Raw genomic sequence first — 25,951 nt, forward strand, 5'->3', positions numbered from 1 at the left:
AGCCTGTAAAATAAAAAGCATTGTTTTCAATCTCCTGAGCAGCTGATTTTCCACACACTTTCCCTACCAAAAGCCAGTCACCAAAGGTAAATGCTCGTTTTACTCATGCAGATGCTGATATGGGCTTCAATGGGATCAACCAAAAAAAAGGAAAGAGAATGGGCAGGATGACTTGTGCTCTTTCGAAGTCAGTGGCTTGATTGTCTTTGCACTTCCGGAGACAGGGCGAAGTTCAGGTTTGACTTGAAATTCTGCAATTCATTTCATCAAGATAATTGTAAAAATGTGCCAGACTTCCTAAATAGACACACATTTCATATTTCTAATGGAGTCACTACACTGAACACGGAGTCTGTTGTGCAACTAACTCACTAATTATCCAACAGAGCTTCAGCCAGTCCTGCAGGAAGCCATTCACCTGCCAGTGCGGGTGAGGGACCAAGCACTGCATGTCAGAGTGGCACTTCTTGCAGGGATTGCATTTGTCTGTTTATTACTATTTTACCGATTTTGATAAAACTAGTAAAGCTCTCATTCTGTCAGCAGAGCCTGATGAAGTGAAAGGTATCACAGAAGAAACAGAAATCCCCGGCTCTTTTCCAACTCCTCGGGCTGTCACAGCTATCCCAGCAGTGCTGCAGCCCCATCGGTGGGGCAGTGATGCAGTATCCACTTCTAAAACCAAGGAGAAAGAAGGAGGTGAATTAGAAATCAATGGTAAATAGTTTTGCCACATTTATAACAAGACTTGATGTAATTTGGACTTTACAAGAGGAGTGTAGCGCAGCATTTGTATAACTTGAGAATCTGCCCTCTTCTGGAGGAATGGTTGGAGCCATTTTGTACCTGGGCTTCCATCATCTCAGACAATGTAGGTGGCTTTCATCGTCTCAAACACATCTACAGTTGGGCCTATGAATATATCAGCTCTTAGCAATGGAAATGGCAAGTAATACAATAGAGGTCAGTAGGACTGATGACATTCCCAATGCAGATCTTCTGAGCCCAGGATACTTGGCACTGGCATATCCACGTTGCCTGTAAGAGTTGGGGTGCAAGGTAACATGTCGCCCATTCCCACAACCCCGCCTGGGTAATAGCACACACCTGGAGAGGATTTTAGAGCTAGAGGATCCTCTGGAATCATCTTATCTGGTCAGCAGAGGTCATATAATTTGGTCCATTTCAGCTTTGCCATTTTGTGTGGAAAACCTTTTTTCTTGCTACCTGTTCACAAAAAAAAAAAATCCCCAAGCAAAGAAAAAAAAATCCCTACGGAGAAGAAACTGAAAATAAGGGAAGAAATGGAAGTCCAGTGGTAGTTTTAACTCCAGCTTCAGCTACCTTGACAGAAAGAGTGCAGTATTTAGATAACTTTTGGCCACTCGGTCAATTTAAGCTATTTTTGTACCATCAAAACCTGATTTATAGTCTGGAACTTATCTACTGTAATACAGCCAAATGAACTTTAAAGATCAACCTGTTATAAAATGACCAAAACCAAAGGTTTTAAGTAAATGACAACTGACCCCTCTCCATAGCAGCACAGTGCTACAAGAGGCAGCTGTAATGGCATAAATGGACGGTTTATCAGCTTTCTGCCAGGGACTGACAAAATCATGTCAAATGAGGCATTAAAGCCCTAGTTTTGAAAACTGTGATAAATACTAGCTAATCTACTGACATAATATATAGTGAGTCAAATATTTAGTTTTGCATTAAATCTAAATCCAACATTAGAGCATTTCCTCTTGATTAAAAAGGATAAAATGTAGATGTTATTTTATGCTCCAGTTCCCACGTCTAATTAATGCTCAACATTCGGAGCCATTTCTGACATTACAAATGTATTAGCAAACATGCCAAGGAAAGGGGGGGGGGAGGCACAAGGGAAACAAGTGCAAAATCTATATGCTTAATTCATATTCCTCCATTTGCAGTGGCTAATATGTTATTGCAGAGACTATTTGCAGACACTTGCCCTGCCAGTGAACAGCTAACTTCCCTGATCGCTTGTATAAACAGTCCTCTAGATCTGGAGACAGACGTTGTAAGAGAGCACATAGCTAATTTAATTTTAGTATCATTAGGAATTAAAAGCAGGTCATTAATAGATTCACAGTAAATGTTGGCTAGGCAATATAAGCATTGGACGATACGACTATTAAAAGCCTTAGTATTTGTGAGTGATCATATGAAAAGGTTTGTCAGAAAGTTTATTATCTTGGGAATAAGATGTACCTAATCAGAGAAAAGATTATTGCTCAGATAAAATAAAACACTTCAGTGTTTTTGTATCATATACTACTGATCTTAAAGGGCATGAGGAAATTCTGCTGTTAAATGTATGTATATTTATAGGCTAGTTAATTACCTACTCATATCTAGAAATAGAATGAGACAAATCCTTACAAATCACTGAAATATCGTCATTCATTATGCATTATATTCCCAGCATTATGCTTTAGCTGATTCTTGGAAGGCATAAGTTTGAGAAATGTGTTTTATTGTCAAATACTATGACTTCAGACTCCTGTGGTTTCAAAATACACTGCATTGTAATTGCTCCTTGTCTAGAGAACATGTTTTAGAAAGCTTAAATGCAATCCAGTGCTGTGTGAGACAGCATGAGCTCAACTCAAATGAAAAAGGAATGAAAGACACAAAATAAGTAATCACCTACCACCTTCATTTTAGAAAATGTGTTGACTTATTGATTAGGAAAAAGGTCTCTTTAGGCTGACACTCCTAGCTAAGTCTGCCGCATAAATCAATATTAAGTGCAACCTGTGGGATTTGGTATAGCTCGTGCTACCAGAGTAGTTCTTCTTCATACTCTGAAAATAAAGTGAAAAATAAACACAAAAGAAAAAAAAAAAAACAACTCAAAACTAAGGAGAGCTTAAAAAGATGGACTTCAGAATTAAATACTTATATTCAAGAAAATTACACCCTGATTCTTCTCCACCATTCTATTCTGCAAAGGATTTTTGTAAACGTATAGCCATGTATCAGCATGTGTCCTTCAGGGTGCAGGTTAGGAGATATTTGGCATTTAAGAAGCTGCGTGAACTTTAATGCCAGTCAAACACCTCAAAAGTTGTTTACCAACAGCAGCGAGGCAGCCTCCTCCAGTACACGGGTCTGTAAGGGGGAGGAGATTGCACACACAAATGATATTCTTATATAGCTCACTCTTTTGGTTGCTTTTATTCAGTTTCCTCAGTTTCTTATCTCAAAACCACAAAGACCTTAAGCAGAACGATAGTTCAGAACAGTTCTGCAAATACTTGGCCCCGGGCACTTTCCTGAGCTGGCTATTCCCAGAGCTTCTCTGTGCAGGACTTCCTATCGGACGGGGCTCTGCTCAGAGGAGAGCTCCCAGGCTCTCATTTCCACCAGGATGGCTCTCCTGGCCCGCTTACCAAGTAGGAAGTCAACCCACTGTTGATAGCAGCTATCACCAAGAAATGCCTTTGAATCAGTGTTTAAAATGGTTTAATTGTTCCTGTAAACAAATCGCAGCCGAATTTGCTATCATTCCAGAAACTGCGATGGTAAACCAAGTTATACTGGCTCTACCCCTTCTGAAAATGGGTTTGTGCTATTTAAACCTGAGAAAGGTTTCAGTACCATTTTGGACAGACAGGTCGATCACAATAACACTGGCGTAACAGATTTGTCTGCCATGACAGTACGAATGAGTCACGGAGTAGCTCTACACAGCTCCTACTCTTTCTGTCCAATCCCACAGTCAATAGAGAGCGGTGCAGGACCGAGGCATCCCCCTCCCCACACCCTAAAAAGGCAATAGATAGTCTAAAAACAACGGGGGCGGGCAGGAGACCCTGAGTAGTCTGCAGCCTGAAAGACTGAAATCGATTTGTCTTACTGAGAAGTGGGTTTTGTCTTTTTCATGCCACTGTTTGTGTTACAACATAAAACACCTTCTGGCACGTACCCTAACATTAAGGAAGACTCGCTGTGAATGCCCTAGAATTTGGGGTTGATCTCATAAATTATATCAATGCCTTGTGCAGAATCCGGTTGCCAATTTACATAACCTCAAAATGCAACACTAAGTTTCACTTGCCTTGCACTTTGCACTTCAGTTCAGGTACCTAAAAACCTAAGTAACAGGCATACAGGTAGTTTGGGAGCTACTGATGTATGGGAACTTAAAGTTATAATAGATAACTATTGAAAGATAATAATGCTATTTCCTGAGAAGTTTGGAGGCATGTGCTCTAAGGTTGGGGAACTGGCACCTTTCTTCATCAGTGCTATGTGCTTTTGTTCCTTCTTCATATTTTGACAGTCATCTTTGACTCCAAAGAGACTGTAAGTGGTACACGGATTGGCACAGAACCAGAAACAGCCATCAGTGGGAATAACCCCAAAACCTGGAAAGCCCTGGTGTTACTGAATTTGTTCTAAATTATTTCTCAACTACTACTATCTACCATTACCCCTTTGTGAAGAAAAAAACCAAACAAACAAAACCAAAACAATTCTTCCTTTATCTCTCATTCTGGAACTTGATTCATAACCTCTTGTTACATCTTTGCACTGAGCGGAAAACATGTCTAGCTCCTTTTGAGAGTTCATCAAGTTCTTGTGACTGAAGTCACATTGCTTGCAAGAAAGAAGAAATTCATCCCAGACTCCTCCTTCTGCAAGGAAACCAGTTGTCTTTCTATGAACTGGTCTAAAAACAAAACAAACAAACAAAAGTACTCAAGGAAGCAGAACTCTTGCCATGTAGGTTTTGGAAAGGGCTTCTGACATTACTATATAACCGTTGACTGATCACCTACCTTTTCTGGGACAGTCATCCTGCAAAATGAATGTGTTAACCTGGAAGAATGTGTTCATGTGATGTTTGGAACTATATAAAATGCCACACATTACTAGCAGTGCATATGTCAGTACCGCGTGCACCATGGCACATAGAATCTGGGAGGTGCTATGCAAAGCCCTCTATCAGCAACTTCCAAAGTAATGAGGCCAGGCACAGGACGAGTCGTCCTTGCTGCTCCGGAGTCTCCAGAGCGCCATTACCTTGTGCTGCCATGTTGGCATCAATAGCATCTTCACAGCACGGGGCTTCTTCCTCCACAGGGATGCCAAATGCTGTCTTAGTTTACATTTATCCTTAAAACAACCTCTGTTTTGTGCCAGACACTGAACAACTTCTTACATTTATATTTGAAACAGCTTAATGTCAAAAAATCGTGATTTTTCTTCTTCCATCTTCCACTCTGTTGATAAGGTTTGAATATTTAGACAAAGCCTTAAAATATTTAGAAGTTTACAGTTCATTTAAGCAAACATGAAAACACATTTCATATCCTTCTTTGTCTTTACATACCTGGTGCATGGTAGTCATTCAAGATGTCTCACATGGAGAAAGCTTATTTGGATGCTAAAAATATCACATGTTTACACTTGTAAATCACCATTAGCAAATGATTTTCCTAATGCTTTAGACAATATAGTAGCAAAGTGCAGCTGCTTCAGCCAGAATGGTATTTTAGTGATTTTTAAGAACTTAATGAGATCAGGTAATTGACTAGTGAAGCTAAAAAATTTACCTTCAATTAAACAATCAACAGCTCCGTACATCAACATAATCATCTTCGCCCCTCCACCTCCCTGTTATCAAATCAATATGTGGGTAGCAGTTGTCTAAGAAACCACTTCCTCTGTGCTTCTAAACCAGCGTTCAGGACCCATTTTAACGCATTTATTCAATCAGTCTGGTGTAATTTGCAAATAATGGAAAGTATGTAGTAATGCAGATTCCGTAAGCAACTAAGGAAAAATAAGGCCTTAATTCGTTTGTTGTTTAATGCCGTTATTTATCCTACATTTGTTCTGGTGCAACCAACAAATAACTTAATACTCCACATTTTAAAATATAATCATGTGTGCTTCAGTTGGCAGTGCTAGATGTATTGATTGTATACATAGAAAATAAGATTGTACAGGTTGTGTTAATGAATCATGCGATTGATAGTTCAGGTGACAGTCTTGAGGCAAAAGTATCATATTTGGAAAAAAAAAATGCACAAGAACATAAAATAATTTTTTCGGGAAATCCCTTCCAAGGGCTGTATTACAACACAGCAATCTCATTTTGGAGTGGTTGATAATGAATCAATATAAACTGCCCTTCCCAACCACAACTGTAAGAAATTTATTACTTGAAGCATAGGGAACTTCTGCTGTCTTGCAAAAGATTCTGAAATCAAGCAGTCATATCCCACCACACGTTACATTCAGAAGAGTTCTGGTGTCATGTCACCCGCAGGCATCTGTAGCATAATTCTCTTCTCTAGCAAAAACATTTGTTTCCATCTGCAGGTAGCATATATTTTGCTACAGCAAAAATACCAGGCAATGGTTAAAAAAGGAGAAAAACTGCAGCGCAATGTGGAGATGTTAACAGGTAAATCAGTGACTTTCCAGTATAAGGTTTTTTTAATTAAGGCATAAATATATTCTAATATATGCTGATATTCACCACCTGCACTTCCTGCGAGTACGCCCTGACCGCCCAGACACTCCCAAAGGTTTGGGGAGGGGGGAGGTAGCTGGTGGAGCAAACCAGTGCCGAGCATGAACAATATTCATTATGAGAGTAGCACTGGCAGAAAATGGGTGTCTTATTCAGCTATTGCAGTGTCAGCATTGTCTTCTCGTACCACAGTATGGGAAACCGTGAACAACATGAAGACTACCTGCATGCAGTTCTGACCAAGATTTTCAAAAGTGACTAGTGATCTGATTGGGTTCAATCCTTAGCTCCCCAAAAAGAGTTACCATAAAGGGGTGTGATTTTGTGGATGTGCTGTATGTCTCCTGCCTGCTCACAGAGGCAAGATCCAGGTGGCAGAGCTTGTCGAGAGCGGACGTCTCTGCTGCTGCCACTATCGCTGCCGCTCCACTGAATAAAATTAGACTGCTTCACCAGGGGTAAGATGCTTGTGGAGGGGGGGGGGCAGCTGTTATTGCACCAAGGAGACAATATTGTACGAGGCACAGTATCGGTGACTGAGACAACGCTGCCTGTGTCAGCCTCCAGGGCCAAAGCCAGAGAAACGGGCTTAGCTCGGCAGAGCAGACCCCACCCATCTCCTGGCAGGGAGTGCTGATCGCTAGGTTATCCCAAAATCTTGCCGGGGTGGAAAGCTACAGTCTGGTCCCTGCTGCCAGGGCAGTCTCTGCACTTTACCCAGAACAATCATTTGGCAAATTTCTCTTTACCATTTGACAAACTTCAGAAGGAATTCCTGGTTTGCTCCACTGGCTGCACCGGGACACCGCAGGGGCTGCAGAGCCACTGTCCCATCCCACTCTCTGTGCCTCTGAGCCCCTGAAGCCTCTTCTACTCGCAGCACAGCTCCTCCTCAGCTGTTTCCACCCTGAATTATACAGCTCTGTGTTTGTTTTCAGCCAACAGAGCAACTCATTCACAGTTCCTGCCCACATCTAACTGGCACTGACATGCTCAGAGCGGAATTTAATCCAGTGTCTTACTAGCCAAGGAGCCCAGAATCAACCAACTAAACTCCCTCAATTAAAACTTCCTCCGATGTGCCAGCAGAGCTCCGACACCCATCAGTCAAAATGAACCTAGCTAGTGCAGACCTTTTCTTTAAAGTGTCACCATCCTTTAAACTGATTACACTAACTTGGGCTATTTTGATTCAAGGTAGGCTTGGAAAGGGCTCCCCTGGCAGAACCAAAGGGGTCTGGTGACGACTGGGAGGACAAGTCCCTGGAGAGTAACCTCGGCCACTGGCCCGGCCTTTTGCAGAACTGGGTCTTTCTATACCTTAGGTCTACAACAGGTCTGAGCTGCTCTCTGATTGACTCTGTGTGCTAGATTAGGAGGTTTTCGGCTGGGTAAGAGGGTTCCTTCTTATATAGAGAAGGAAGTGGAAGAACTGATGTGTGTAAAGCAAAGTTACTTCTTCCCCTTTTAGGCCGTGATCTTTATCCTGATAGCTGCAGTAAGTCATTGAGATACAATTGCATGGCAGCGGACAGTCCCGACTCATTTAAAAACGGCTGTACCCTCATGTGGGTGTATCCCAGGACAAGCACTTTTTTTCAGTATGTCTAGACTAGGATAAAAGTTGTGTTTTTAAAGATATTAGCTAACGCAGCTTGACTAACACGTTTTGAAACCTTGCATAGATAGGACGAGTCAAATGCTAAAAAGTGTTAAAAAGTGTTTGCTAAGTCATTCTAAAAATACAACTTTTATACCTGTCTAGACAATGACAGAATACTTTTTAAAATGGCACGCCATGCTCATGGGAAGTCCCACTGCAACAGCCAAGGAGAATTACAGCATAGGAAATAATCAATAAGAAGTTTCTCCACAAAGGTCTTCAAAGCAATGGCACAGATTGACATGCGGGGAAACCCTGAAGGCCTTGTCTAGACAACAAGAGAAAAAAGATCCTTTTTTCAGTAGATTTAGTTCAGTCAGGCCCTCTTTTTTCAAAAGCAAAACCTACTAAAAGTCTACTGAGCTCATCTTCTGCTCAGTTTTAGCAGGTCATAGTCTGGGCTCCCGGATGACTGTAACTCTGCCTGCTAAAATCATGTTAAAGGTATTGAGGTCTATGTGTTTGTCAGATGGGATTTGTAGTCCTTAAATAAGCTTGATTGAATTAGGTCTCCTGGAAATGGCCCTTTCCCTAAGGCTGATGAGATGGTAGCTCTTTTTTCCATGCCCGTTCAATCTTTTAACCCAATTCATTTGCCTAAATTGTACCAACAAATGCAAAGTTCAATGTGTCTTTAGCATTAGTATTTCTAGTCGACTGCGAGCACCGGCTCATTTCCTACAAGCCACCACACAGCAATTGGTTTTGACTTTGACTTCATTTTACTGAAACGTACTCAGACAAAACCCTCGATCTAATCTACTCCTTTAAACAGCTACTTGAAAATGTCTAGCCCACATGCATGCACACATACCCATCGTAATAATTGTCTTCTACAAAGTCAGCAGATAAATTCTTGGTCATTAATATATTTCCTTACACTGTTTTGCTTGTACCAAGGTGACTGGAGAGTGAACAAGTTAGAGTAACTGTTTCCCAGAATTGTACTAGCATCTTTGACATTTTAAACAATACTTTCAGGAAAGAAAATTTAAAAAAAAAATTAAAAAGGGAACAAGTCACTACCACGATTGAAGAACAAGCATGAGCCCAGCCTCTCTGACCGTTTAATGTCAGGCCCTTTTTAATATGGAAAAAAAAATACCATTAGTTCTATTTATTATTAAGGCTTAATGACATGGGTGGGTATCAGTCTGGTAGGAAAAAAATCTACATCTCAATTAGTCCCATTAGAGATTATGTCTTTATGACATGGGTGGGTATCTGACATTCAGGGGAAAATTCACAAGTCACCAACTCAATTGAAAGAGTCCACCAAATAATAATTTGCTGGTATAACTCCAAGTGACCAAAATAACAGAGTCTGGACTTGCTTGAGATCCCCTGGTTTTAGTAGTCATTTGTCAATAGCTCTCAAACAATGGAGTTGTGAAATGGCACCAGTTATCACGATGAGGCTTTTTCACGATTGTGTCAAGCTTTTTTGGCCTTGGGGTGCACCACCTGAAATACTTTAGAAATACACACTGATTTCCTGTAGGAGAAAACAAACCTCCTGTGCTCGTGAGGCCTGAAGCCAACAAAGTCCGCTATTCAGAATAAGACAGAGACTCCACAGTTGGCAAAGGCTCTTTGGTAAGCAGTTGTTGTCACCTACAGACCTGGATAAAATCTTTCTGTCCTTGCTAAGCACAAACCACCATTAAACATTAATGGGAAGTTGATCTGAGTCAGATCAGCATGCTCTGACCTGCTGTTGATGCTTATTTCATGTTTTCAGCACTACCTTGAAACTGTCTCATGTGCTAAAATAACGCCTTTAAAATCTAACCTTTTTTTAATATATATACATAGCTGAAAGACAGTAATACCCATGCACAGATTTTTTGGTCTGATTTTTTTTGTCCTCTGAGGAGACATCTAACAGCAGATTTCTTCGGGGCCTAATACCATGTATTGTCCACTAAACTGAGTGGTAAACCCTCCATTTATCCGATACGGCCAGAGGAAGGTCCTTTTCAGTGAAAGCGAACAATTAGGAGCCCTAAGTTATTATTTCCTATTATTGTGCAATAAAAGAGGCTCCGGCCATTTCAGCGTGAAGGATTAAAGTGTCCAGGATTGCAAACATCGTGCAACCACTTTCCTCCTCCCCCCGCCCCCGCACACCGGGGAAGCACTCGAGGCTCCCTCGGGGAGCGCCAGCAGGCTGACCCACGCGTGTCCCGGCCGCGTGGCCGGCCTCCGCGGACCGAGGGGCGCCCGCCCGCCTCCAGGGGGGTGACCCTGGCCGCCGCCTTTGGGACGGGGCCTCCCCACGGCTCCCCCCCCACCGGCCCGGGTCAGCCTGGGCATCCTGCGGGCCGGCGGCTGTGCCCGCTCCGGGCCACGGCGGCCCCCGCCGGCCGGGGAGCCGCGCTGTTTAAGGAGTCAAAGTACATAGGCGGCTGGGTCGATATCCTATTAGGCTAGAAACAGTTCTGCATATCAAAGGCCGACGAACCTAATGACTAAAAATATAAGTACCTGACCCGGAGGATTAATCACACACTGTCAAGCTGAAATTGGTGCAATTCTTCCAATCATTAACGTTTTGCTTACAAAAATGTGCTTTTCTGTTTGTTTTTCTGCTAAATGATAACCATTTTCAAGTTGAATCGGCTGATAGAAGAGTCGAAAACAAGACGAGAGTTGTGCTGGAAAGGTCATACGTGCTAGTTCGGCATGAAATAGCCAACAGGCAAACAAATAGGAAAAAGCAAGGTGGCACGGAAGGGGCTCGAAGCTTTTACCGAACGGTGTAAAGTGCTTTGGCTGTTTTTCTCCTGCCGAGAAGAGACTGCCCGGGGAGAGCCGCTCGCCCGCGGCTCGCCCGCCCCGCCGTGGGCATCCCCCGGCTGTGGAAACGGGCTTCGGGCGTTAGGGACAGCTGCTGGGGGGCTATTTCTCTAATTGCGGCCGGCAGCTCAGCCCGTGGCTCTCCGTCCCCGCCGGTGTGTTTTACCTAGGCGCCGCGAAGCCGTGAGGCCCCCTCCCCGGGTGGGTGGGAGAGCAAGGGCATGTCCACAGCCGAGCCTGGGTGACAGCGCTGTCGTCACCTGTCCCGACATCCTGGAAATCCACATCCCCGGCCCGGCGGCTGCAGACGATGCATCTGCGCTCCCCGCCTGCAGGGAGCCGCCAAATCCGCTGCCGCCGCTGGGAAAGCGCCTGGGTTTAACGAGCTCGGCTTTCCGGGACCACGTTACACCGGCTGGGACACAAACCCGAGCTGTGCCTGGGGCAGAGCCCCCACCCCGGCCACCGCATCGGGCCGTGCAAGTCTTTAAGCGCGGGTGGCTCCCGGCTTGCCCCGGCCGGGGGATGCCGGCATCGCTCCGCGTGGAAATGGGGTTTACCGGAGTTCACCCAAGGCCCCGCACCCCCGGGCCGCCGCCTGCCGCCCACCCGTCGCGGCGGCTCTGTCCCACGCGTGTTCCCGTCCCCGCGCGAAAGCACAGCCGTAACACGAAGCCGCCCTGAAGAGGTAACGCCAGTTTGGTGCTCCCTGATCTCGGTCGGGACAGACAGGCAAGACAAGGAAAAATGGAAGGGCCGGGACGCCCCTGCCCGAGCGCCCCCCGCCCTGCTCCCGGCACCCCCCGCAGCTCCCGCGGCTCAGCCCCGGAGACTCACGGCGGGCTGTTCCCGTCCCCGTCGGGACCCGGGCTGAGACCCGCGACAGAAACACTGAGCGAGGGAAAATGCGAAGGATGGAAAAGCGTTTTCCTCCTCAGCGGAGCCCCGCTGCACGTTTTCTGCTCCCGACGGCGATTCCCTCGCCTTGCGCGCACCGCGCCGGGGCTCGATCCGAGCGCAAGGGCGGAGAAATACCCCAGAGGCAGCCCGGGCGCGTCCCGGGGCTCCCTTTTGTCACGGGTGGCGTTGAACTAGGGGCCGGTGCCCAGCTCCCCGGGGCTGCCATGCGAGCGGAGGGCGCGCACGGCTCGGCCCTGCGTGTCCCCCGCGGGAGCAGCCTGCCGGGCCGAGGGGGCGGGCGGAGGCTTCTCCCTTTTCCCAGCGTGCACGAACAGGTGGCAACGGAACCTCCCCGTTTACTTCATGTTTTCGGGCCCCGTTCATGAACGCAGTTTTAAAAGAACAAACCAAAGCTAAAGCCGCTCAGTTGTTCCGAAAACTCGGCTGCTATTTCTCGAAGCGTTAACCCGCTTAGACGCGACGCCCCGGCTGCCCTAAGGGCCGCCCCCCCTTCGCCAGTCAAAATAGTCACTTGTTGCTCTCTAAAACCCTTTCCCGGCACTAAAAGTCTCTGTGGCACCCGGCCGGGGGCAGGTCCCCGTTCCCTGGGTGCTCGCTGCGGCGCCCGTGGGGGGACTGAGGACGCCGGGCGGTGCGGGCTGACCCGCGCGGGCGCCCACCGCCGGGATGCCCGGTCCCGGGGGCGTTTCCCCGCACCCCCGGGTTCCGTGCTCCTTTCCCGCGCCCCGGGGCCAGCATCATTTCGGAGAAAGGCCGATGAATAACCACTGTTGACTCAGGCGGGTCAGCGGCTGCCCCGGCTGGGGTCGATGCCCGGCCCCGAGCAGGCACCGCCGGCCCCGCTCCTCCTCCAGCCCGCGCCCCCCCCCCCCCAGGGTCGGGGCGACTCGGGGGTAAACACCTACGCTTCCAGCCAGGGCTCGCAGACCAGGCTTTCCTCCTCCCGCCGCAGAGCCCTTTCCCATGCGGGCAAGAGGCGTGGAGGCACGGGTACCGGCAAAACCGAAACGCGGGGTGGCAGGCTGAAAAACAGCAAAAAAAAAAATAAGCAATGAGCCCACGCGAGATCCCCGCAACGCGAGGTGGCCCAGAGGGCTGCAGGGTGGCCGGTGACCGGCACGGTACCGGAGGGAAAAGCCCGATTATAACACGCCTGGGGCATTGCTGGTGGGGGGGAGGTTTGGGATTTCTCCCGCCAGTAAACTGGACGGCCAGCGTGGCAGGTGGTGCAGAGTTTAGTTTTATTTCACAGACAAGTCCATCACAAATTAAATACCAGGTTTTGCTTTTTTTTTTTTTAAACATTGAACAAATATGTACAAAATATGAACAACGTGAGGTATAAAACCGCAAGACTTTTAAAGAAAACTAGTATGTACAGAAGCAGATATGTATACAATAGGCATTATCTTCCCACGGCTGTGTGCCTCACTTATCCCCCACAGCTCATGACAGTTTCTCTCCTGTAGCAGGACCCTATCACTCCCCGCATTTTCTTCTCAAATACGAAATCTGTAAAAAACAGCACTAGAGATTTTCAAGGAGAAAAATATGGGGTTTTTTTCCTGCAAACGGAACCATCCAGATTGCAGGGCAAAGTCCTCAAAAATCTGAGAAGGCACATTTCATCTCACGCAAGAGCAAAAATGCATCTGTCCGAAGACTCTACCTGATGAACGGAGGGATGTCTCGGTGGAGAGCACCACGGCAGGTAAAAGGGTGTGAGCATAAGGCACTTGTCGGGATGGTCAAACCCCTCCCTATTTCACAGAACATGTTTCTCTGTTTGCAAAAGGCATTTAAATTAATCTATTTAAACTACATTTGTTTACACATACAAAGGGCTTAGTCCTGCAATCCATACTCACTTCCACACTAGCTAGAGAGAAGTTTTGCCTGATCACCACCAGCAGCTGATTCAGACCCCCCGTGAGTAAGGACAGGGTGCAGTATAATATTCCAGTTAGAACATCGATTAATGTACAAATATATCTTACAAATAATTAAATACAAACCATGTTCCTTTAACCGAATTAGAGATCTGCCAAAAATGGACTGTTTGTGGAAAATACATCTATCTTTCTCTGCTTATTATAAAACGAGTCTATTTGGTGTCGGGTTTTCTTTCTTTCAGTGGAACGGTGAAAGTTTTCTCCTGTAGCATAATATTCTTCCAAACCAGCCCCTGGTAAAGTGCAAGCCGAGTTAGGGTCCGCTCTCCGTACGGGGCCATTAGTGGGCAGGATTGTAATAGCCTTTATCGCCTTCAATATCCACCTCTTGATCAGAGTCGTCAGAGACGTCTGACTCCAGGTCCTCCTGTGAGGCCGGCGAGGGGGTGTACTGCGAGCCGTCCAGGGAGACCTCCTTACCCTTCTGCTCGGGGGTCGGGCAGCTCTCCAGCCTTTGGTCACTGTGACTGTCAGCACCTTCCGCTTCTTCTTTTTTGGTGGCCTGGGGGTTCTCCTGCAATGAAAGAAGCCTGCTTTATGCAGAAATATGGGCCGTGGAGCCAGGAGGCCTGGGAATTGCAGCTGTGCTGGGTGGGAAAACCACCTTGGGTTTCTTGCTGGAAAGGCAGGTGTCCCGCTACCTCCCCAGGCCTCCTGCCTATAAACCTGCCTCAGTGGGATGGGGCCGGGTGAGGGCTCAGCCGCACGCAGGGGCTCGGCTCTGATCCCACTCCCCTGCAGCCACAGAGGCCACTGCCGTGAATAGGGCTCCTTGGCGATGGTTATCGCAGCCACTTCAAAAGAGTCAGGAGCTGCCAGAGCCCAGGAACCTCTGAACTTTTGTCTTTAGCAAAGCAAATGTTTATTATGAGTCTACAAACACCGACACACAGCTTCCTCCTGCCCTGATCTTTCTTTAATTACACCCAACAGCAAAAGGAGGGAGGCCGAATCTATCAGTGGCCTGAAAGCAAACGGGAAAAAATTACTAATTAAGCTAAAACTCAACATTAAAACACCCACCATTAAAAACAAACCAAAACAAAACTCCGTTTCCGAAGGCAGGAATAGCCCTGTGTCGGCAGCCGTCTGGGGAGCCCAGTCCCCTAAGGGGGCATGAAATGATACTCTTAAGAGAAAGCAGGCAGAGACACGTACCCATGATACAACCATGCGGGCTCGGAGAAATGGATGCGACTGAATGAAAAGGAGGAAATGACTTAAAATGGCCGAGATCCCAAGCGAACTCTGCGGACACTGCGGCACGGGTCGGGCCCCACCGAGGAGGCACCGCCGGGGACCCAGCCCGCCTCTTGCCGGAGCAAAGGAGTTTTATTCAAAAATCAACCGAAGCACGGGTTAAACCCGGGGGAAGGTCACAGAACAAATATATCTAGAGCGTGGCACTGTGATTAGTTTTCTTTTCTTATTATTTTTATATTAAAGGCTGATTTACCAGCAAAACTCGGCCGCCTATGTCACACTTACTGTAGCCACACTCGGGCCACAATGCAGGGATTTTTCACAGATCTTTGAGCCAAGGGGCCTCGATGTGGCCGAGCCGGGCAGGATCGGGCCCTCTGGGCCGTAAAAAAAGGTTTATCTGCTTCAGCACAATTTCTAAGGGAAGGGAAACCGCTGCAAGCTCTCAGCCTCATACACTGTAACTATTTGTAAACGAAAAGTAAAAGCTACTCAATTTTCCACGCGGCTCCTCAAAACAAACAAGGCGTTTGTACCTGCCTCTCCCAACGTTCGCAGAATAAATCGACTTGTGTTTATTAAGAGAGGGCGATTTAAAAGACCAGTAAATATTCTTCTCCAAAACAACTGCCCAAGTAATTTACTGACAATTACTTATCTTCTCCACGTTAATTGGCTAAACAACATATGGGTTTACAAAACAATTAGCGTGGAGTTTAATAGGCGGTGTGTGAAAGCCGGGCATAATTGATATAGGAACTACATTAGGAGCTTTTAACGTTAGTGCTGCCTGAACGAGCCCTCACGGATTCCAGCATGACTATTTGTCTTTTTAATCAAGGTGAAGAGGTTAAACAGCCTTTCAGATGACTTCTGCATACAACCTGGAATAGGCGAGCACGGCATAAGATAAGACAATTAAAATACTTATTTCTATAGAAACGGAAACATCCCCGTACCTGCTTTAGACGCCTCCATTTGGCTCTGCGATTCTGAAACCACGTTTTGACCTGAGCAACGACAACAAGAGAAGGCACGGGGTAGTCCCGGAGCCGGTAAGCGCCAGGAGCCTTACCCGAGCCACAAACAGAAAGCAGGAGCCACCCCCCCCTCCGCTCCCCGAGCCGGCCGGGTCCCCGGGAGCTGTGCGCTGACAGCAGCCGGACGGCGGGGCCGGAGCGGGGCCGGTGCCTGCCCGGGGGTGGGGTGCGGTTCACCGGGGTGCGGGCACGGCCTCACCTGCCTCTCACTGAGCTGCAGCATCTTGGCCAGGCGCTTCCTCTCCGGCGGGGAGAGGTATTTCTGCGTCTCGAACTTCTTCTCCAGCTCGATGGTCTGGTCGTTGGAGAAGCGGACCTGCCCCCCTTTCCTCTTGTGCAGCGGCCGCTGGATGAAGGGACTCCACAGCAGCGGCTTCCCTTCAAAGACAGGCACAGCGCCAAGGGTCACCGGCCGGCCGCGGACACGCGTGCCCGGGGAGCCCCGGCCCCTGCCCGAGCCCGGGCCTGGAGGCGCGCCGGGTCCAGGGCCCGCTAATTTCCTTCGCCTGATTTTATTTCCCCCAGTTCCTAGTCTGATCTTTCGCCTCCTCTGATTTTTCACCTCCGCCGAAGAGAGAGACCAGTTGAAGCCACTCTACGGGCTTTGGCAACATTTCCGTCAATGTGTTTCCTGTTGGTCTATCTCGCAAAGAAAAGAGAGAGGGAAAAAAAAAAAAAAGACAAGACCTTTGCTTCCTTCTGCTCTGTCACTGCGATGCCCCAGAGAAACCGTCTCCTTTTCTCTGCACCAGCGCCCGGGGCCCCACGGAGAGCGGGGACGTTGCGGGGCTGGGGGATGCGCCAACACGAGTGCACGGGCCCCCCAACCCGCTTCGGGCAAGAAGCGCCCCAAGCCCCCCACCCCGGCTGGGGGCTTGCCCGCCCGTGGCCGCGGGGTGCCCGCCAGGCTCAGCCCCGGGCTCGGGGCAGCGGTGCGGGGCGAGGCGGTGCAGGCAGCGACACGTCGGGGAGCCAGCCCCGCTGCGGAGCAGCAGCCGCGTCCCGGGGCCGGAGGCTCTGGCCAGTGCCACTGAGTCACTCTGTTTGTCTTGCTGCCTGCACCCTTTGAAATTTGCTGCATTGTTTTTCAAGATTTTGCTTGCGTCAGGCTTTAGTAATTCTGGTGCAAAACAGACTCAAAAAATAGGAAGCAACTGGTTATTTTAGCTGTCATAAAGTCACATCCCACACAGAGGAAATGAACAATATCAGAAAAACGGATCCCGGCTATCAGAAGTCGAGTGTTTCCTGAATTTGTCTGTATTGAGGATGTCGATAAAGTAATCAGCGATGTGCACGACTCCCGGGGAAGAGCCTGCTTCAGGCGGCCAGGAAAACACTTAACAGCTTCTGAAACCAGATTTACTCCTATCGAGAGCTCAAGGTTTCCTGTATGAACGGAAAGGGTCAGCCTCTTTCACTGCACAAATGTGGTGAGTCAGGTCCAGTTTTGCAATCACTAAGAACAAGTGCTGCAGCCCGGGCGCGGGGCTCAGCCCCCGCAGCGGGGACGCTTCCCCCGGCCGCGGCCGAGAAGGGGCCGCCGGGGCCCCGGCCCGCCCCGCCCCGCCCCGGCCCGACCCGCCGGGGAGCCGCGGGGGCCCCGGCGAGCGGAGCCGGCCTCCCGACTGTTTTTCAAGTCATCCGCAGGAAAAGGCTGAGATCTGCCATGCGATCTCCCAGCACAATTAAAACTCCCCACCAAAACCACACGCGACATTACTAAGGACACTCTCAGAGTCACTTGGTTGAAGGAAAACAAATCTGAGTCACCGCGGCCGCGCACTGTGGTCTCGCTGCCAGCGCCGGAGCGCGGCGCGTCTTTAATTTACTGTAAATCAGACGGGGGCCGGAGGGAGACAGGGGGAGCGCAGAGAGGCGGCGGGGCAGGCGGGAAAGGGGGGCAGATTTCAGTCACTTCCCATTCCCCCCCAGCCCGCGACGGCGGGACGGGACGGGACGGGGACGGGACGGGAGCGGCGCGGCGGCAGCCGGGGAGGGCGGGGGGGGGGGTCATGGCTTACCCAGGGGGTCCTGCCGGATCAGGGCGTGCGCGTAGTCGCCGACGGCGCGGGGGAAGGAGTAGAGGGGCCCGGCGTAGGCGCCGGTGCCGTAGGTGGCGGCGAGGTGGTGGGAGAAGGCCGGGTGGATGGGGGTCGGCTCGTAGATGGGGGTCCGGTACGGGGACACCAGGCTGGTGAAGGAGGAGTTGGGCGACGGCAGCGTCGGCGGCGGCGGGGCGGGCAGGGAGTGGGGGGCCGGGGCGGCGGCGGGGCCGCGGCCCAGGATGTCCTCGATGTAGAAGGGCGTGGGGTGCGCGGGCTGGAGCAGCGGCGTGGGCGCGTACAGCGGGACGCCGACGCCCAAGGCCGCCGCCGCTGCCGGCGCCGCGCCCGGCGGCTGGTACTGCATGGCGCGGCCGCCGCCCGCGCACCCCCCGCGCCCCCGGCCGCCCCTGCGGAAAGCCGGCCCCGACCGCGGCGGCTGGGTGCTGGCACCGCCGCCGCGGGTTTCTCTGGGCTCGGGTTACCCTTCGATAGGTTTCTATTGGCGCGGGGCGGAGCCCGCGTGGTCTCTGTCCCCTTCCTGCCACGGCTCCGTCTAGCCAATGAGCCCGGCCAGGGAAGGGGGAAACCACCCCCCGCCGGCAAACACTCCCCCCGCCTCCCCGAGCAAACTCCCCGCGGCGCCAATCAACCACCGCCGCAGCCCGGGGGAGCCCAGGCAGCGGGGCGCGATCGGCAGCCCGCCCGGGCTCCGACGGCACCGCGCGGGGGTGGGCACGGCGGCACCGAGCGGGGGGTCCGACGGCACCGAGCAGGGGGGCCCGGCGCTGCCCCCGCCGGCTCCCGCTCCTCTACCCGCGCACGGCACAGCGTCCCCACGGGGGAGAGCGCTGACCCCCCGCAGCGTGGCTCGGCCCCGGGCTGCGGGAGGAGGCGGAGGAGGGGGTGCGCTTCCCCCCACGGTGCCCGCCGCGCTCCGCGGGCTTTTGGAAAGGCCCCCGCGGGCGCTCCGCCTGGCTGCGCGGACCGGGAGAGGGGCGGGGGAGCGCGGCCGCGGAGCGGGGGCCGCGCGTGGGCGGAGGGCGGCGGGGCCGCGTAGGTTCCTGCCCCGTCCCCCAGGACAGGGCCGAGAACCCTGCGGGGCGCGGAGCTGTGCGGCGTGATTTCCTGCTCCGCGCCTCGGCGGGCACCGACGGCCGGCGCTGGCCGGTAAACAGGGGGGCGGCGGGGGCGTCGCGGGGGCAGCCGCCCCAGGCGGGTGGGGCGCGGCGCTGGGGACCCGCTCCCCGACAGCCCCGCGGGGGAAGGCGGCGCGGCGGCCCGAGCAGCGCCACCTGGGCACCATCGATTTAATTTTTAAAAACCCGCCGGGTGTTCCGTCCTGTTCCGCCGCCCCCGGGGAGGACGTGCGCTCCGTCCGGGCGCCGCCGGCTCCCGCTCCGGCCACGGCCCCGCGGCAGGGCGGCCCTTCGCCGAGCCCCGCTCCCCGGCCGGACCGGGGGCTGGGCAGCGGCCCCCGCTCTCCCCGCGCTTCGTCGGCCCCCCTGGGGACTCGCCCCGACGGCAACGAGTGGCGCCGCCTTCTCCCCCTCCGTGGGAGCGGAGGCGGCAGGTGCCCCCTGCGTGTCCGCGGACCCCGCCAGGTCGCCCGTGCCCCGTCTCATCACACGCCCCCGAGCTGACGGCGAGCACGGAAGGCTGTTAAGGGATAGCAGGTGCTGGTGTAACGCACTTTTTTATTTTTTTATTTTTAAAAAAGGTCTCCAGTTCAAACCCACGAAGATCTTAATAACTAAGAGGCTCAGAGCAAGACGAAAGGGTGTTGGTGAAATGGAAATATATATTTTTTTAATAATATAGCGAGGTTGGGATTTTTTTTTTCTTTACATTGTTAACAAATGCCAAAACTCACCTTTAAAGCGTGGTCTTGTGTCTTGTAAATATCAGGTACACGTAAAGCGAGCTGACAGTTTTGATTATTTTTTCTCTCTGTTCTCAGTCTCCCAGGCATTGCTCTTTCCAAGGGGTTTAGCTAATGTTTTCATCTGGAAGTGTTGGATTTGCAGCTTGATTTACTTAATAAATGTACAGTAAACTGATGACCCGTTGCCCTCTGGAATAACGACATGCATGATACGAGGCAGCAGCACGGAGGGCCCCCACAATACTTTACAAGCTGTTGATTCAAAATCCTGAGAACAAGTTTAACCGAAAAGAAAAAAAACATGTTTTGCTGTATTATTGGAAAACAAATAAATAGAGGAAGAGATTATTCTTTTCTGACTTTTATACAAGCAATAGGCCTTGTTAAAAGGAAGTTTTAATGGCACAGTTATTACATTCCACTACCACTGCATAATCCCTAACAAGAAAAATGAAGCACTTAATTTTGCAGTTCTACAGCACCGCCCCTTTAAAATTCAACTGTTAGACCTTAGCCTTCCTCCTTCCACAGGTTGGAGACTATTAAATCTGCATTCATGAAATGTCACATTTATTGAACTACATAATTTTTTAATATCACTAGTGCAGGTTTTATAGTTGATTTTATTGTTTTTATGGCCATTCGGGGCTCTAAACCCCGGATTTTTTCAATGTTGTCCTTATAATTTTTTTCACACAGTCAGAACTAATAAAATAGAACAGTTGTGACTTTTTAATGCAAGGGGTCTCGGAGTTTCAATATTTTCACTCTGCTGGATACTAAACCCAATAAAAATACATGAGATTTTAATTATTTTCTGGATTAAATAAAACCTTTTCCGTTACTTTTGGAACATACATTTTGTTTGTCGTTTCTGTTGTGAGGGAGATAATGCAGCTTCGGATAAAATACATTATTACCAATATTGCTGCGACGAATACAGTTTTGACTGGATTTTACAGTTTAACGGGCATTTCAAGTAAGGTGCTGTAGACACCCCAAGATCAGTGCAGCCAAGACAGTGCTTTAATATTTCTATTATTTCTTCTCCAGGTTCCCTCTGGAAAGCACTCCGATTTATCTGAAAAACCTCGGACGGGGTGGCGGGGGGGACGGGGCGGGAGGGAGAGAGAGAGAGAGAATACGCTCCTTTCCCGATTAAAAACCCTTTCCCATTAATTTTCTTGGAATGCACTTGAAACACCCCCAAGTTTTCTTGCTAATCTGGGGATTTCTGGGGGGCGGCGGGGCGGGATGTGTGCATCCCCGCACCGGCGCAAGCTCAGCCCGAAGGGATCGGCTGGAGAACTCATTATTTTGTGTAATAACTTCGGGGCCCTGTCCTCCCCTTCACTTTCTGTGAAATCCCCCGCCTTCGAGGAGTTCTGAGCAAAAGGGAAAAACAATAATAAAAATCGGGGACCCCACTTGTTCTAGGCGGCCCCGCTGCCGGCCCCGACGGCGGTGCCTGGGGGGACGCCCGGCTCCCCCGCCCGGGACGGGCGCCCGACGGGGCGTGCAGTAAAAGCAGCTGAGGCTGGGGGAGGCCGGTACAAATATGCCGCTTCGTGCGTCCCCCAAACCGGGGGGCTGGCGGGGACGGGGTCGGACAGGCTCCCCGGGGGAAGCAGCGGGGGCCTGGCTGCCACCGGACGCCCCTCAAACGCCCCCCCGAGTGATGTTGCCACGGCGGCCTCGCAGGACGGTGCCCCCGGGCCGCGCTATAAGCCTGGCCCAGCCACGCTCGTCGGCTGCTTTGAGCCTATTTCCCTCCCCTTCCAGCCCCCGTCCTGCGCGGAGCCCGGAGCAGCTTTCCCCAAGGACGGCGCCCCACAGGTGCCTCGGGTGGCGAGGGAGGAAGCCCTTATACCGGAGGAAGCGGGCAGCCCACGGGCTCCGGTGGGGCTCTGGAGCCTCCCGCCGGCCGCGGCTGCCTCCCTCCCGGTGCTGCGGGGAGCCGGCATCCCCGCGGAGGCGGCGTCGGGACCCCGCTCCGCGGCCCGGCTGCGGGTGGCCGGGTCTCCCTCGCCCCCCAGCCCCGGGGCGGGGGGAGCAGCGCCGCTTTAATTTAGCGTTTATGTGTCACCGTGTTCGTGAGCGGGTTTTACAGGGCGGCGCTAACGTGAAACACCTGGACGGCGGCACTGCGGGCGCGCACGGCGGGGGGGGGCGGCGAGCGGCGGAGGGGCGCTCGGCCGCGCCGCTCTGCCGTCAGGCAAATGCGTTAAAATAAAATAATTAAAAAAAAAAAATCGAACAAAAACCCCCAAACGTCGGAAAATCAGGAAATGAATGCTTCCAAAACCAGCGACAAATGCCAGGCGGTATTTCCACCGCACCCCCGATTACCTGCGATAAACGCCCCACAGAAGGTTTCTGATTCCTGGGGTGGTTATTCCGGGCAACACATGAACTACTCCACGATTTATAAGTGAAATGAGTCTCGAAGCACAGAACTCTTTCCTTGCCTCGCAAGTTCTGTAACCGCTAACGTGTATTTTTTTGGTGTGGTAGTTGCCCAGTTTCTGCTCTCAAAATGGGAGTTTCGCCCAAAATAGCACCCTCTGTGACACTGCAGACTTCAGGAGAGTTACACCAGAGATGAATCATTCCTAGCTGAAGTAACTGTGTTCGGCTGTACAGAATTAGTGAGCAATCCTGCAAAGTCCATCTTTTAACAGCCGGAGCGGGCTACCAGCAGCGTCATCCTCTAATGCTACAGGGCACTTTCCAAGAGGATCCAGCCCGCAGCCGTTCCACCCCTTCCCATTATTGAAAATATTTCAAGACTCTTCCAAGAGAGGTGAGGCCACAGCCTTGAACACTTTCCAGGGAGGAAATAGGAGGGAGTTCACCTCTCCGATTTTCCTAGCGCCGTGGAAGCCAGACTGCTCCAGACAGAGGCAGTGCACATTGTGGGGTGATGTCAGTCGGTGCTGCCGTCTTCCAGATAACTCATCTGTTAGATATTCACTTCTCACATCTTCCTCCTCCTCACCGTCATGATTTGATTTACTAAATGAGTTACAACCGTAATAAACATTAAGGCAGGTCAGTCTTAAAGGCATTCATTAGATGTAGCCGAACAAGACAAATCTTGGTCTAAAAAGGGGTGGACAACATATGAACTATTATTCTAGGCAGAGCTGGCAGGAGCTTATAATTTTCCATCCTACATCCCTATATTCATCTGATTATGATTTTGCCAAATTTAAATCACCAGGTGGAAAAAATTCTGTTCTGAGGGAATCTGCCTCATGCTGAGTATGTTTAAGGTTTCAGCAAAACTGGTTCAGCTGTTTCTGAGCATTGGGTTAGAGGAAAGCAGATTTTTTCACTGGCATTTCGACATCCTTGGCTTGTACTGAAAACCTGCGGTGCCCCACCATGAGGGAAACTTTGGGAGATGAAAGCGCACAGCAAAAAGTCAGCCCAGGGTTGCCTCTTCAGTTCTTCCTTTGCTCTTCCACCCGGGGCTGTGGTTTACAGTCAGGCAAAATAAAGATCCCAAGCTTCTGCAGAGAGACACGGACACCTTGGGAATGTTTAGGCCACCCATGGGCCTGAATTGGCTCTCCAATGATTTAAAGAGCTCTTCTTTCTTGGCACTGAATGTTTGTGGGTATGAGACGTGTGCTGCCACTGGCAAGTGCCCTTTTCCTATATGCTGTCACCAGCTCTGAGGGGGGGAAAAAAAAAAGCTACAGGAAAGCTTTAATGGTGCTTTTGAGTCTTGTCAAGGATTTCCAAGCCAACACATGCCAGACCTTCAGGGGAGCACATTGGTAAGATGCCTCCATTTCCTCTAGCCCCCAATATTGTTAATATCTCTTCTGGGACACCTTGACTTGCAAAGCGGGATATGCAACATTTATGGCTCTGTGGTAAAAGGAAGGAACACATGGCCCCGTATTATAAACATAGCTTAATACCACTTTCTTTCTGGACTGGGCTGTCCTAGTGATTACCGTGATACCAGCTTCCCTAAACCAGTTTAATTCAGCTGAAGTGTGACATAATTCACCAGTTTTCTTCTGAACTGCAAAGAGGCATCCTATGAAACTATGTAGGCTTTAATGTTTTTTGGTATACACTTTCCTAACCCTTCCTTGGCCTGAAGAGTTTCTTGTCTGGCCATTATAAGAATATGGTGAACAATGCTATGAAAAACAAAGCAATATATTGTTCCTTACAGGCTCATATTTCCTATATATCTGCCACCACAAACCATGAGCTATTTTGGATCCTGCCTATAAGTGCAACTGAAAGCTGCTTGGTTAATTATATTTATTTGGGGTGATGGCAACTGTAACATGTTAAAACTTCTCTATATTCTTATGCGTTGGCTACACACATAAAGATTACACCCAAAAACACATATAATTCCTGGGGCTAGATTGTTTCTCACATGTTGCACAATCATTTACGTAAGTGCAAAGTGAATATAAAACGCTGCTAACACAGACTGCTGGCTACCGTACACCCACTCTATGTTGATATAAATGACTATAGCAAGATACCAGACAATGGAGAATCTGCCTAAACTACAGTGATGACAAAACATCTTTTTTTTACTGAGTAATCAGAATACAAAATATTGTACATTTCAAAGAGGACTTGTGCAGCAAGATTTTTCACTGTAGCAGTTCCAATGGGTCCAAAGTACACACAGCTAAATTTGATGTCAGTAGGAATTAGGTATGAATAGGGAGTGTTACTTAGTTATTTTTGTTAATGTTTTCCAGAGGTTACACATTCACTCTACATTTTTTAGCAAACTTTATCATTTTGGCATCATAAAATCAATCCCTAGGTAGGTTTGTTTTATCTGGAGCTGATACGCACATGCAGTTTCTGTTAATAGTCAAATATAGAAGCTTACAATAACAATCTAGCTAACTATTAATGGCTGTTTAAAAGTGGAGTTAGAAGGATGGGTCTGAAATCTGTCCTCATCTGAAAAATAGATTGCTAGACTCTCAGGTGCAGAAACCCTTCAAAGGCTTCATTTCCATGGGTAGGAGCCAAAATACTTGGGTAGAATTGGCACTAAAAGGCTAGGGGAGGAATTACCTTAGAGACAAATTCAGAACTTGTGTAATGGGTTTGGAGTCCATTGAAGCTGATGATTTTCATAGGCAAATCATGTATTTTTTCGTAACAGAATGACAGAATATGCCTTGACGGTTGCACATGGAAATATCTTGTAAAGTACAATATTAAATGGCAGAAATGAAAGGAAGAATCATTTTTCCCTAAGGCAGATATCACCCCCTCTTGCTCCTGCCCCTGAGCTGAGGTCTCCCTGTAATGGAAACTGCGTAGCCCAGAATCGACTGATGAAACACGGTAGCATCGGTCGCAGACGGTACCCAGACTCAAGTCTCTGAGTCCAGAGGACCTTATTGTGCCAATTATACTCTGTTAGTTCACACCAGAGGTGGCAGGAGAGTTACTGCTAGTTCTGACGACACTACAGAGTTTCCTGATAGTGGCAAAATCTCAGTGTCCCAGAATACTAGCGGCACTTTCAGCTACACAGAGAATATTTGGCACCCACCGATGAGGACTTCTGCTTTGTGATGGGGACTCAGGAGGATGCCACATCCTCTGGCAGCGCAGCTAAGCTGGCCTTTGCACAGTTTGCCCCACTCCAGGTGCAGAATCGGGAAGGACTGACTTCTGAACTGTCCAGCTCTGCTGACAGCTCTGGTTTGGCCCCTGATAATGCTATCATGGAGCAGAAAGGAAACCCACATGATTTGGGAGGTAAAGCAAAACCAGGATACTTTCCCCAGTCGAAGTGGAGGGTAAGGGCTTCCATTCAATGTGTGGGTTATAGGAGCAACTGACATCCAACCTGGAAAGTTATTTTATTTTTACTGTGTTCTGAAAGCATGCATCATTTAATAAACAGAGCTTT

The 25,951-nt window shown here is 49.7% G+C and overlaps 1 protein-coding gene across 1 annotated transcript; it reads right to left on the reverse strand.

Annotated features, from left to right (window-relative positions):
* Positions 1 to 13,122: 13,122 nt before the first annotated feature.
* HHEX (hematopoietically expressed homeobox) lies at positions 13,123 to 18,510 on the reverse strand. The gene is made up of 4 exons (XM_076338780.1): positions 18,123 to 18,510; positions 16,298 to 16,476; positions 16,018 to 16,068; positions 13,123 to 14,369 (listed from the first exon to the last, which is right to left on the reverse strand). Exons 1-4 carry the CDS (start codon positions 18,508 to 18,510, stop codon positions 14,136 to 14,138), a joined length of 852 nt encoding a protein of 283 aa, XP_076194895.1. The 3' UTR covers positions 13,123 to 14,135.
* Positions 18,511 to 25,951: the final 7,441 nt, after the last annotated feature.

Source organism: Aptenodytes patagonicus, chromosome 5, assembly GCF_965638725.1.
Source record: "Aptenodytes patagonicus chromosome 5, bAptPat1.pri.cur, whole genome shotgun sequence".
In the NCBI taxonomy this organism is placed as follows: domain Eukaryota; kingdom Metazoa; phylum Chordata; class Aves; order Sphenisciformes; family Spheniscidae; genus Aptenodytes; species Aptenodytes patagonicus.